Source organism: Euwallacea fornicatus, chromosome 36, assembly GCF_040115645.1.
Source record: "Euwallacea fornicatus isolate EFF26 chromosome 36, ASM4011564v1, whole genome shotgun sequence".
Lineage (NCBI taxonomy): Eukaryota > Metazoa > Arthropoda > Insecta > Coleoptera > Curculionidae > Euwallacea > Euwallacea fornicatus.
This window is the reverse complement of record NC_089576.1, coordinates 1,497,748-1,510,338: the sequence shown is the minus strand read 5'-3', so window position 1 is coordinate 1,510,338 and position 12,591 is coordinate 1,497,748. Positions and strand designations below refer to the sequence as shown.

The 12,591-nt window shown below is 37.8% G+C and overlaps 1 protein-coding gene across 4 annotated transcripts in view; it reads left to right on the top strand.

The window, feature by feature from the left end:
* Sol1 overlaps nucleotides 1-12,591 on the top strand; it is a 161,017-nt gene that overhangs the window by 58,905 nt on the left and 89,521 nt on the right. For all 4 annotated transcript variants that reach the window (XM_066300473.1, XM_066300472.1, XM_066300475.1 and 1 more), the window contains one exon: nucleotides 8,590-8,653. In XM_066300473.1, coding sequence (XP_066156570.1) covers nucleotides 8,590-8,653 — 64 coding nt within the window. The remainder of the gene's footprint in view (nucleotides 1-8,589; nucleotides 8,654-12,591) is intronic.

The following is a 12,591-nucleotide window of genomic DNA, read 5'->3' as shown; positions in this document are numbered from 1 at the left end:
GATTACCTTTAAACAAACTCACTTTTTTGCTACACAATTTAGCGTATTTCGGTCAAGTAATCTAGTAATGTTAATGGCTGAAACGCACGCAAATGGGCGAAAGTTTTGCTAGCAAAAATGCCAAAGTGAGATTCCATTTGGTTCCCATAACGCATCCCCTAATGGAAGTATTAAACACCTTCGGTACTTAACCCAGATTTCATATTCCCAAACCCACTTGCAACATGAAATCTACATTGTGCGGGACATTAACGTGCTTGAACTGAAAGTAATGCACTCTTAAGCTCGAATCGGGACAAATGGATGTAAAGATAAGTAAAGTTTAATTCAGGCCATTTAATGTATTTTCACTTTTATGGGGATCTATCAAAGTAGATAAAAGTCAAGTTGAGGAAACACAAATTTGAAATCGAGGTTGACATAATTTTTAGAGCGATGTGGGCCGAGAGTTTTCCAATAACTTCCACATTTCGTTCACGTTGCCCGGGGGCGATAACTGTAATTATTTGTCCTCGTAATTTCTAGCTCTTTAATGATTAATAATATACAAAGTGTTTGATGAATCAAGAAACATTCGAACGTGTGTTTAACGTGTCTCGTTATTGGTGAAAGTGTAGTAAAATCTAGTTTCGAATTCTTGTCGAACTCCACAACAAACTCCCAAGCGTATGCGGTTATATTCCAGTGTTATTATAATTTTCAGATGATCAATACTTATAAGGACATATCCTGGAAATCATAAATTTCAAAAGGTCCCAAAGGAAGAAGTCGAGAGATGCCAGATCTAGTTCTCTTTATGGCCACACTATGGAACCTCGTCTTCTGTACATAAAATTAGAGTGTAGTTGGATAGATAATTTGATGGAATCGATGGCTTCTGTCCAATTAGTAAATCTTAATGGAGGACAGCCGCTTCCAGTACAGAATGGGTGTTATCCCCTCGAGTTGTACAGTTATATTTCTGGCAATTTGGTTTTTTGAAGAGCAGACGATGGCTAGGTCTACAATGATTTCCACTAGGTGCTTTAAGTATAATGTAACCAACGTAGAATCTGGTAACGTTTCTAGCTTGCCTTGTTACTAGGGTTTAAGGAATTAAAAGAGATCATGCCAGAAATGTCTTTTATAAAGCATTAAGAATGCTCTCTAATTACTATATTGCTGAAAACCTAAGAGGGATGAATACAAGGATTTTCATCTTTCTTTAGAGCTCCATTTTGAGCAGTTTCAATGTTGCACAAATAGGCGCCAAAGGGACCTATTTGTGCACTTGCTACAGGCATATCATAAATCAAAAAAGATTGCACAATTCCGTATGTGTACCGTCACATCAAGGCAAACAGCTCGGCGTTCCGAGTTGAGACGAAATTCTCAAAAAATTTTAGAAATTTTCGATTAATAATTTTTAGGACGTTATTTTTTGCCAGGCAAATTAACGCTTATAATTAACTGATTAAAAAAAAAAATCGCTATGAAAAAGTGAGGTTTTAACGTCCCAAATAAGGTGAAAGTAATTATCTCATGTTCTTTAGAGCGCGTTCCATCAGCTGATACATCCAGCTATATAGGAAAGGTACTCAATAATATACAGGATGTTGCATGGAAAACCTTCCTACTGGAGCTGTCTCACATTGATCATTTGGTAGCTCCAGTTTAAATATACTGCAAATTGAATTTACTGAGAGTTTCAGGAAGAAATCTCGTCTAATTAAACTAGACGAACACAAAACCAGAAACTCGAGTCTTTCACGCAACATTTTCCCTAGGGCTGGAACTACTTTGATCCGGCCCTATAAACAAAAAGTACTCTGATGCAATTAACTATATCCTGAGACCTTTCGTGCAACCACGAGAGTGTACATAGTTAATTAGAGAAACTTTGTTGGTGCTGGTCGCCTAATTGTGTTTCTAAGGTAACAGGATTAGCTCTAGTTTGAGAGAGAAATAAAGCGAAAATTAGAATTCTCTAGAGCCTAAATAAACTCGTAAAAGGGTAGGTTAAAAGTATGCGAGGATAGAGAAAGTAAAAACGATTAAGCGAGGCCTTAATGCGGTTGCTAAGCGCTTCGTAATCATTGGCTTTGATCTCCTTGAATAGAGAATCTTCTGATATTGTTAAAAAAAATATCTAAGTTGTTGATTAACTACATTGGCCGTTCAATTTGCATAGAATTTAATTGGGATATAACTCATGATTTTATTTTAACAAACTAATTTTGTATAGAAACGCGGTTGTTCCACGCCAAACAAAGGTAATAAATGCCAAATTGCATGCTGGTTAGGTTTGGTTTATACGCGAAATAACCTAATTGCAATTTGTTTTAGTCCGAATCAATTAAATTAATGTTTAGAGTTCTTGTAAAATACTGGCCAAGTATAGGAAAACACGCAAACTGGTTTGGTAATGTTGCCCGAGAAGCTCGAAACGGTCATTATGGAGATTTCGAGATTAAAGAGGTATTGTGAAGGGGTTTATTGCTAAGCCAAGTTCCAGGAGAATGATCCGTGCGATCAGCCAATCACAAAAATGCATCTTCAATTACCCTCGAGCGAATTTATCCATTTAGAATTCTATTCACAAAAATAGATTTAATTCCATTTCCAGCAGAGTCGTGAAACGACCATCTGCAATCTAAGTTCCTAATCCGTTTCACTATTTTATTAATCCGATCGGGAGACCTGTATTTGTGTCCGGGCATACGGGACGAACAAATTTCGAAACTTTTGCGGTAGGTATCCCTAATGAAATGGGGCCCCATTTATCATTTAAATATATGAGTTTGTAATCCTAGGTTTTATTCTGTTATTTTAATCTGAGTTACATCCATATATCGGGTGATTTGTTGCCGTTTTGAATGTCTGGAAGAACGAAAGAACGTTCTGGATGAAAACCGCGCGTACACCGAAGGAACGGAACAATACCGAGTGGCTTTAGGGCACAAAATCAATGAAAATTTATGTATTTGATAAAGCGCTAATACACGCGGCTCTATGTCTGAACAGTGCAAGTTTCGCATTGGCCTATTACAGGACAGGTTGTCGAATTTTCCTCCTTTCTTTAGTTTGAGATTCGATCTCACCGCTTGCTCTAGCCGTTTTCAGGATATTGGCAGTTAAGTACGCAGTTTGCAGAAAATTCCTCGAAAATAATGCCATTTTCAGGGGAAACATCCTAGGCCAGGAAATAATTGATTTTGCCTTGATAATTAGTGTGATTCGTCCCTCTTGAAAATCGTGGAAATTTTATTTTTTTTTTATATATATATTTATTTATTTTTTATTTTTCAGCTTGTAAGACCTCTAAACCATGGGATGGCGCGACCCAAGTTGCAGAGTTTTCCGGAAAACTCGGCATATACAAATATTTTATTTCACTTTTAAAAGCTCATAACTCGGCTATTATCGGGAACCAAAAACTTCCAGCAGGCTTAGTTTGATAATGTGTGTAAGGAGGGTTCAAACCGAGCAAGTTAAGGAAAGGCAAAGCTTAAAATACTCCTTTTTGGGCCCGAAATTAGGATTCGTGACTGGTCAGAAAATAAGTCCAGTTATAACTCTTGCAGTGGTGATTTGGCCGTGCAGCATTTACCTACAATGTATTGTCAAGTTTCCATGAAAGACTGGAGCGTGTTAGAGAAGTTAGGAGAGGTGGTAATGTATATGTTCTAGCAGTCATAGTCCGCAGTTGGAAAGTTTTTAATTAAAACGTTATTGTGTAGCGATAAGGAATTGAGGTAACACATATCTATGTATACAGTAGTAGTCGTAATTATAGCAACTTTAAAAATTTTTAAATGAAATGTATCTATTCGGCTAAACCCAATATACGTTTTTATATTATTTATCTTCCACAACAGTTGATGTTTAAAATGCATCCCAATAAAATATCAAAATATCCTATGAGAAACATATTTTTTCAATACCGGACAAAAATACAGCAACTCTTGGAATTTTAAAATTTCACTTGATTAACAAACTTGTGCGTTTAAAAACGTTTTATGTTCTAAATTAAATCGACGATTTTCGTTACGGGTCGAGGTAAAACAATCTCATTAGAGAACAGGAAAATTATCATCGAGCGGTACAAAAGTGGCGAACGGCAAAGCGAAATTGTAAAGAGTTTGGGCGTGCATAAGTCAATTGTATCTCGAATTATTTACAAATTCAGAAAAACAGGAAGTGAAGCAGCTGCAAAAAATTCAGGACGCACAAGGAAAACTACAAAAAGAACTGATAAATGGAAAATTCGAAAGTGTCGAAAAAATCCATTTCTATCATCCACTCACATAAAATCACATTTAGAGGAAACGGGCCTAGCTCGTATCGGTTCCAAGACCATAAGAAGAAGATTAGTGGAAAATGGATTATTTGGTAGGCGAACAGCGAAAAAACCATTGCTGTCTGACAAGAACGTGAAAGTCCGACTTCAGTTTGCGCAGAATCACCAACACCGGACATCTGGACAGTGGAAACTGGTAGTTTCCAGCGAAGAGTCCAAATTTAACTTATTTAAAAGTGAGGGCCCATCATACGATAGACGGCCCAAAGGCGCAAGGTTGGAAAAAAAGTTTGTTTTACCAACCGTAAAACATGGAGGAGGTTCGATTATGGTTTGGGGTTGTTTCTCTGGTTTTGGTATGGGCCCGCTTCACAAAATAGAAGCTCGCACGGATCGGTTCATGTACCGAGATATCCTCGGGAATCATTTACAGCCATATCTTGAAGAAACCATGCCACTAAGAAGCATTTTCCAACAAGATACTGACCCCAAACATAAGTCGAAACTTGTTTCAGAATGGTTTAGAGGGGAAAGGACAGGAGTTCTTGCTTGGCCATCGCAATCTCCCGATCTCGATCCCATAGAAAATTTGTGGGAATATGTGGTTAATAAAATTCGGAATAACACATATTCCAATTTACAGGATTTATTTCAGGCATTTTTCAGAAGCCTGGAAGAGTATTGATAACAATTACATCAACAATTAAATGAAGTCAATGCCACGAAGATGTGCAGAAGTTATTCAGCAGCGAGGGCATTATGCAAAATATTAATTATTGAACAATTTTTTTGTAATTTGTTATTGCTCTTTATAATTATTTTGGAAAAGTTGCTATGTTTTTGTCCAGGTCGAAATGAATATATTTTTTATTTTCGTATACAAATTATTATTGTTTTATTGTTATATACTTCTATCATCAACAGTCATTGTAGAATCACATTTTCAAAACCTATTTTGCATTTGGACCGTTAAGTCTAAATTATTTGAAATTTTAAAAAGTTGCTATAATTTTGACCACTACTGTAGCTCCGGTGCTAGATAAAACAATTCTTCAGTTTTAAGTTGTCGCATTACGTGGGTTCAGTAAATATACCATAAAGAACAGATGGGAAACAATGGTCTCTCGACACTGTGGTGAACTCAATTTTAAACAAGTTGAATACCGGCTTACTTTTTAAAGTAACGCCCTCTTTGAAACTTCGGTGAAACTAAGGTTATACTATTTTTCTTGATATAATGGCGAAAGCTTCCGGTCTTTCGAGAAACACTATTTTAAGGCGATTTTAGCTGCGAAGCAGAGAAAAGAAGCCTTCTACCGTGCATTTAATTGCTCACTGGAGCATTTTTGCAAACTGTAAATTTTAGAAAAGGGCTCGCCGAGTTTCATGTATTGAGCGTCTTTTTATTGCCTAATTCCATATGTTACGCCTTGTAATCTAGAAGCACTGTTAAGTAACACCATTAACGAAATTTACAGATTATATTTTCGTAATACGATCCTACTTAATCCTGCAATTTCCAGTCCCAATGAAGGTCGCCGGCTCTCGCATTATTCGAATCATCCATGTGTCCAGCAGCTCCTGCATGTAATGTGGGGGACTTTAAAAATTTATTAATCGCACGGTTTCTGTTTAGGACCTTAGGTACGCAAACGGCAGAAGGCGACCATTTACCCCTTGGGACTTTTAGTAAACGAATCAAGATTATTTATGGATTTTCTATCCGATACTGGAACATTTAAGATTTCTTGTTACTTTAAAGGTCACGAAAAAGGTTCAAGAACGAGTGGTAATGACGAAGAAACTAGATAATTTCGGATTGCTTTAGGGCACTGTCAAAGAAAAATATTTTTAATTAAAACGCGCTATTATATAACGTTAGGAACTGAGAGCTAGGCGCCGTTTAATAGTTCCGTGGTTAAGCTTTAAGTTCTTCCATTAGATGTGTTTAGTTAATGTTTTATAGGGAGAAGTTATATGGTGTCTGTGAGGCCACGAACGTCAAAAAGGGTTTCTCGACATTATGGTAAAGAGAAATATAACCAGATTGGGTTACATATTCAAAACGACGTTCTTTATGAAGCTTAAAATGGACCTAAATTCGACGTTATTTTTCTTGATATAATGGCGAATACATTGTTTTTCCAGCAAGTGAAGTCTTTTAAAGCGATTTTCCTGTGATATCGGTAAAACAATAATTCCCCACAATGAACACACAATTCCTAATCGGAGCATTTCTGTACCTTGCAAACTTCAGACAAAGGCTCTAACTACAGACATTCAGTCATTTTATGTTACCTAATTCCACGTGTTACATACTCTAATCTATAATAAACATAAACTGACTTATACGCGCTGTTGAGTAACACCATTACCGAATTTAAACATCAAATTTTCTTAACCCCATCCTACCCCATTTTGCACGTTTCAGCCCCAACGAAAGACGCCAAGTCTCGCGTTATTCGGATCATCGATATGCCCCGCAGCTCCTGCATGTAATGCGGCGAACTTTGAAGATTTATTAATTTTCCGGCATCTCTTTAGCACCGCAGGTACGTAAACGACAGAAGGCGCCCAACCACCCTTTGCGAATCCTGCGAGACCGATGTCGAAATTGTCAACCGGATTATTTCCGGTAAACGAGTTGAGTTTGCTTATAGGTTTTCCATCAGGTAATCGCATAGGAATTTACATACGGCAAGACGGCTTAACGTGAACATTTCCCGGAAAATTCATCTTATTTGATATGCAACCCCTCCCGGAGGACTTGGAGCTGCACTTGAGGGCTCATTTCCGAATATATCCGCAATGTCGTTGGTAAATGACAGATGCATTTGAGCGTCAAATCAAAGAATGACGTCACGCGTATGCGCTTAATTAATATAATAAGAAAATGGTTGGTGAAAATGGTCATACCTTTTAAGGTTTATTTCCTTTCCTGAGCGGTTTCAAAGTTTCGGGTGCCAGCAATGGCGGCAATTCAAGTTTGTTCCATCCGAGAGAACAAAAACCTAATTATTGCGGCATCATATTTCCTATTATGAAAATAAAAGGGTTAAACTGAGACTTGGCTGCGGAGGAAATTACACAGAATGCAGTGCTTGGGCTAATTTAAAGCGAGCGTACACACGTCACAAATCTCAATTCCCTATTTTGCCAGATGCGTTTGCTCCCCAGTTTTGTGTAGAAGATAATGCCTTTGTGGAATGTTTATAAGCGAACTCATCCTACTTAACATATGCATTCGTCGAGATTTTGACTCCGCGTAATTACGTTTGGGATATCCAGTTTAATCTCTTTGTATTCTAACGAGGGAAATTTTCAAATAAATTACTTGTAGGCATTATAAAGGGATTATGTGCCGGAAACAAATTTATTGCCGACTGGAGACTCAGTCTAAATAGGCGTGTGTGTTTTGTGTGCAGGGTGCCGGGGTGTAAAAACTGGATAAACACTAAAAGGCCTTTTTTGATCTACATTTTGCAGGTAGAGGCTTTGCCACGCTTAAAAGCGCCGTAAAGATAAATAAAACCCTTCACATTACATCACTCTAAATATCTTGTTTTTTTTTTGTGTAAAATTTTTTTTCTCATCATTTCAAGAGGTGCGCAGCTAAAGAAGACGACGATTCACCATAACGTCGTGAAATACGGGAATTTTACTGTGAAAATTCAATTCACCATATCGTGAAGAAAGGTCTATGGAAGTCAACGTATTGAATTAATGAAACTTAATTGCACAAAATACATTTGGAACTTCCATCACTTAGGGATGACACCATAGTGATAATCTGTGTATTCCCTCCAATCTCAACAAAGTAGTTTTAAATTCTTTAAGAACTTCATTATATCGGTGTATTTTAGAAAATTCTACACTAAGCACTATACGTGTAATCCGCTTTAAGGCTCTCAAGACAAGCAAAATAAGATTAACCTAACTACATATCCTTTTACACTTTGTGCGAGTACCTCTGCATAAACCAGGTCTTGTGCGTCTTATATTATCACAGCCAAGACGTAAATATATAGCCAGCTTATCATTTTCCCAAGGGAAAATGAAAAGAAGGAGCGTTTAAATCCACTTTATAGAAACTGAAAATCCATTTAAAAACCGCGTAATAAATTTTAGTAGTGTCGCTCCGCGACTTGCATATTCGTGTTTTTGTTTTCGGCGGGAAGAATAGGTTTTAATGGATGAGCAGAGGGCAAATGCCCAATGAAACATTGAGATATTTACCCATGAAAAACACGACATTTTTCCGCTCTTAATAAGGGACTGATTCACTACAAAATATTTTGGTTTCTTTTCAGCTACCACTGTTCCTGCTGGTTCTCGAAATTACATTTATTGTTGTCGGAAACGCAGTTCATCCAGGTAAGTGGATTAAACTTTTTAATAATTAATGACTGACTTAAATCCAATTTGTCCCAAACCGTTGCATTGCGTAGTTTCATTTTGAGAGCAATTTATTCGCCATTATGTCAAGAAACAACGCGGAATGGAATTTAAGTTCAGTTACACGTCATAGAGGGTGCCAAAATCGAAAAGTAACGCAACCTCTGTAACGCTAAATTCATCAAATTTAATATCCACCAGAGTGTAAGGGCAGTTTTGGACGTTTTCCCGAAAATTGAATGTTTCACTGAAAAAAAAAACTGTAAAAGTCTCTCATTACGTAGCTGGTGCATGATGATCAGATATTAGATATTTCCTCTCCATTGTAAAAAGCTTTGACCCAGTTCGGTATAAATCAGTCCTACAGTACGTTGCACTTTATCGTTCATAATTCAGGCTGTCAATTTCGAAACATGTTATGCCTTAGCCAGACGCGCATTTTAAGCCGGCACAGGGTGCATAATTGTATGCCTTTGGGATATCTTTAGTTATGCATTAGGAACCGTCTCTCGATTGCCTTTCAGCTTGACGGTTGCAAATGATAAATATTTCAAGGGGACGCTCTAATTGAAATCTATTTTCGATAGTTGAATTGATATTTATGGGTCCAAAGCTAGATGAAAAAAATTGATAATTGTGGCAAAAGCTCACAAATTTGCCGATGTTTTACGTTGTGAGAGTTTTTAATTATTTCCTAAACGAGTTTAATATAGTAGCACGACACCAATCTCACCTAACGGAAAATCAAATTTCCTGCCTCTACCCTCGAAGCGGAGCAGGCGCTTCCCTCATTTCTAACGTTTTATACGTCATTTTTTCCGTAGAAAATTCCAATTTACTTTTACGCTTTTTCGTCGTACCGTTCAGGTAATAAAAAACATCTGGTCCTGATGGATTCTCGCACTAATTTTTCAAGCTACGAAAACTTTTACCATAAAATAAATGCTTCAATTTGTCGGCAAGGTTTTACGATTCGTTTGTGAGACGACGTCGGCGCTGATGAAGGGTCTTTAATCTAATTATTCAGCAATAAATAACAAAAACTCCATATGGGGGCTGTCGATAATGAATTCCTAGATAGGGCATTGCCAATTCCCTCTTTCGTTCCGAAGCATCAAACCGGAGTTTTTTCAGTTTCCTTGTTAATTGGATGGGAGCGTCGTCCTAGTTTCTCCAAAAACTCCATCAAGAAGGAAACTTTCCCTAGAAAAGACCAACTTCGGGTATTAGCAAAATCTACAGATTCCGCATTTATCGGAATAACTAATTGCTGGATAATGATTACATCGAGGGAAATGGTGCATATTTCATTGCTAGATTAGTCTATCTCGGAAGCCCTAACTCCAGTATATATGTATCGGCCGTTCTGGATTACCTCCAGCAGCTGAATTGGCTGTATGCATTAACAACTTCAATTTTACCCTTGATGGAACTTCTAACACTGTCCAATTCGGAAAGCAATTAGATAATGGCCAGCCGCCAATAAACATGGTTTCGAGTAGAACGTCATGATTATGCTATTATCTTGAAGGGTAATGAAGAAGCGTGGCCTCCGAAGGGGTTGATTTATGCTTCTTTTGACGGTTCTTTCAATGCTGCGGAATTGCTCTTATTAGTTTACCTTGGGCCATGATTTATCATCGCAGTAATATTATCTTTCCTTGTTTTGTGTCGCCAAGGTTTTGCTTTAAGGTTCAAAGGATCTGCTACATTACCAGACAACAGATGAAAAGTAACGTTTTCGCTAACAGAAATGGCGTGAAACTTATTTTTCCTTTCTAACCAGGTCGCGTAATGTCACCGTTAATATCTAGGCAGTCAAGTGATACTTTTACTGCTTAGGCACTAACACTGACACTACATAGCCTGACGTTCTTTGTCGTTTTCACTGAATCGCTCATTTTGTGATTCCGGGAGAGCAGACCGATCAGTATCTGTTAGCGGAAAAATTGCGTGTTATTGTCGCAAAACCTGTCGATGATGGAGAAATCGTATTTGAAATAAGGAATTTAAGGCTAGTTCAAGTTCATCAAATGAATCGGGCGTCATACGATCCAATCGCATACGAAGTTGTGTTTGTTTTCTTTTTGACAGGACCGCCATATAGTTTTTGCGTGGGGTGGTTGCGCTCGCCACATTGTCAAGAAACAGCCGAATAAATGTATGCCCTCTTTCTTCCTCTATCAGTCCAATTTTTGATGATTTATCGTTCCGGCATATTATCTCTTCATCTTCAACGTCACACTGCTTTCGAGATGCGGTTCCAATTTCTAGGGCCATTTCCCAGACGTCTGAATAAAGACATTTCCAACAGAAATGTGTTCCTCAATAAGTGAAAATTATCGTGTTTTCCGTTTCAATTCCTTTCAAATGCAACACTTCCCCCAGCCGTGGTCTTTTCATGTTTGAGTTTTCCATGAAATCGAATTTACGAAATTGCAAGGCTTCGCCTCGCCATTTTATTTTCCATTTCGAGTTGTAATTTTAAATGTCTGCGAAACGGGTGCGTGAAATATTGACTTTTTAAATGTAGACCCTGAAAGCGAGGCCCTTTTTGACTCGCCCATCATACCCCCGATTCTCGTAAATAATATGGTATTTTTCAATTTAATAAACGTCATTGTTCGGGTTGTGTTTCAGACTTGTTCGCTTTCGAATTATTAGATCCGTTTTGTAGCGGGGGAACTTCATTTCAAAATATTCGTTATCATTTTTTTGCCTGAAGGTTCAAACGGCGGCAACGAAAAACGGCATTCTCAAACTTTATCCCACTTAAACAAATTTCTTGATATATTTCTCATGCGACTTTGCAACTCCACTTTGCCCGCGTATAACCTGAAAACTACTACCCGAGATGAGGCTCATACATATGTAAGACTCTGATTCATTGCTACAATTTTCAGTGCAGTTGTAGGCAGGAGGATGTAAAATGCAAAGAATGCACGTTGCATTTGTAATGGTTTCACCCCTCACATGTGGTACAAATTTTCTCGGCATCGTGACCTCACTAAAAGGAAAAATTTTGCCACCTAGATAGCTGAACTTGTAAGTGTTTAACAATTTAGATAAGTTCTCTCGTAACATTTGATATTTGACTTAACGTTACAACGTAGGGATGTCGGCGTGGAGGCAGAGAAATACGTGTTGGAAAACTTGCGCCTTTAATCAATCCAAAACGCGATAAACCCGATGTGGGATCGGCAATTAATTGTGTGGAGACTCAATGGAATATTCGAATAAAGTCTAAAAGAATTAGTTGAAATTCGAAGTCGGCAAAGTTATCTGATAATTGGCAAAGGACAGCCGTTTAAATCCGCAATCGGCCGGTCATATCCAGGCGTAGCGATTAACGAGCCATTCAAACACAAACCGGAGCTAATCACTGAAAATGGCGCTGCAAAAGGGCCTGCGAGCTCAGATAGAATGTCCGGAAACTCCGATAAATTTTTAATTTTTATTTTATCTCTAGCGCCTCTTTTTTAATTTCCTGATTAGTATCAACCTCATGGAAATTATTTTGTAAACTCTCTTTCGCCGATAATCCTCCGGAAAATCTTCGAGATTTTTTGATGACCCGTCCCCTCTTACGCCGTTTCGTCTAAAATACAAAATTGGAAATTCAAATGAACTTCGAAACCGACGGAAAATATGCCGTCGAGGTAACAAAACCGGGACAAATAAATTCTGTTTTCATTTTATTATACCTCCGAATTGCTCTGAATCAAATAGGGAGTGATTAATTTTGCACGTCGAGACGTGTGTATGCTAAAGTAACGAATTCGTTTTTGTTTTATTAATTAATTGCCAAGCTGGACGGGTTTTCGGAAGGTCATGAAATACGAATTTGAGCCTGGGCACATAATCCGGTGTCTGACTAAATCCATTAGAACATTGTCAGATCCGCGAATTGTGGTCAC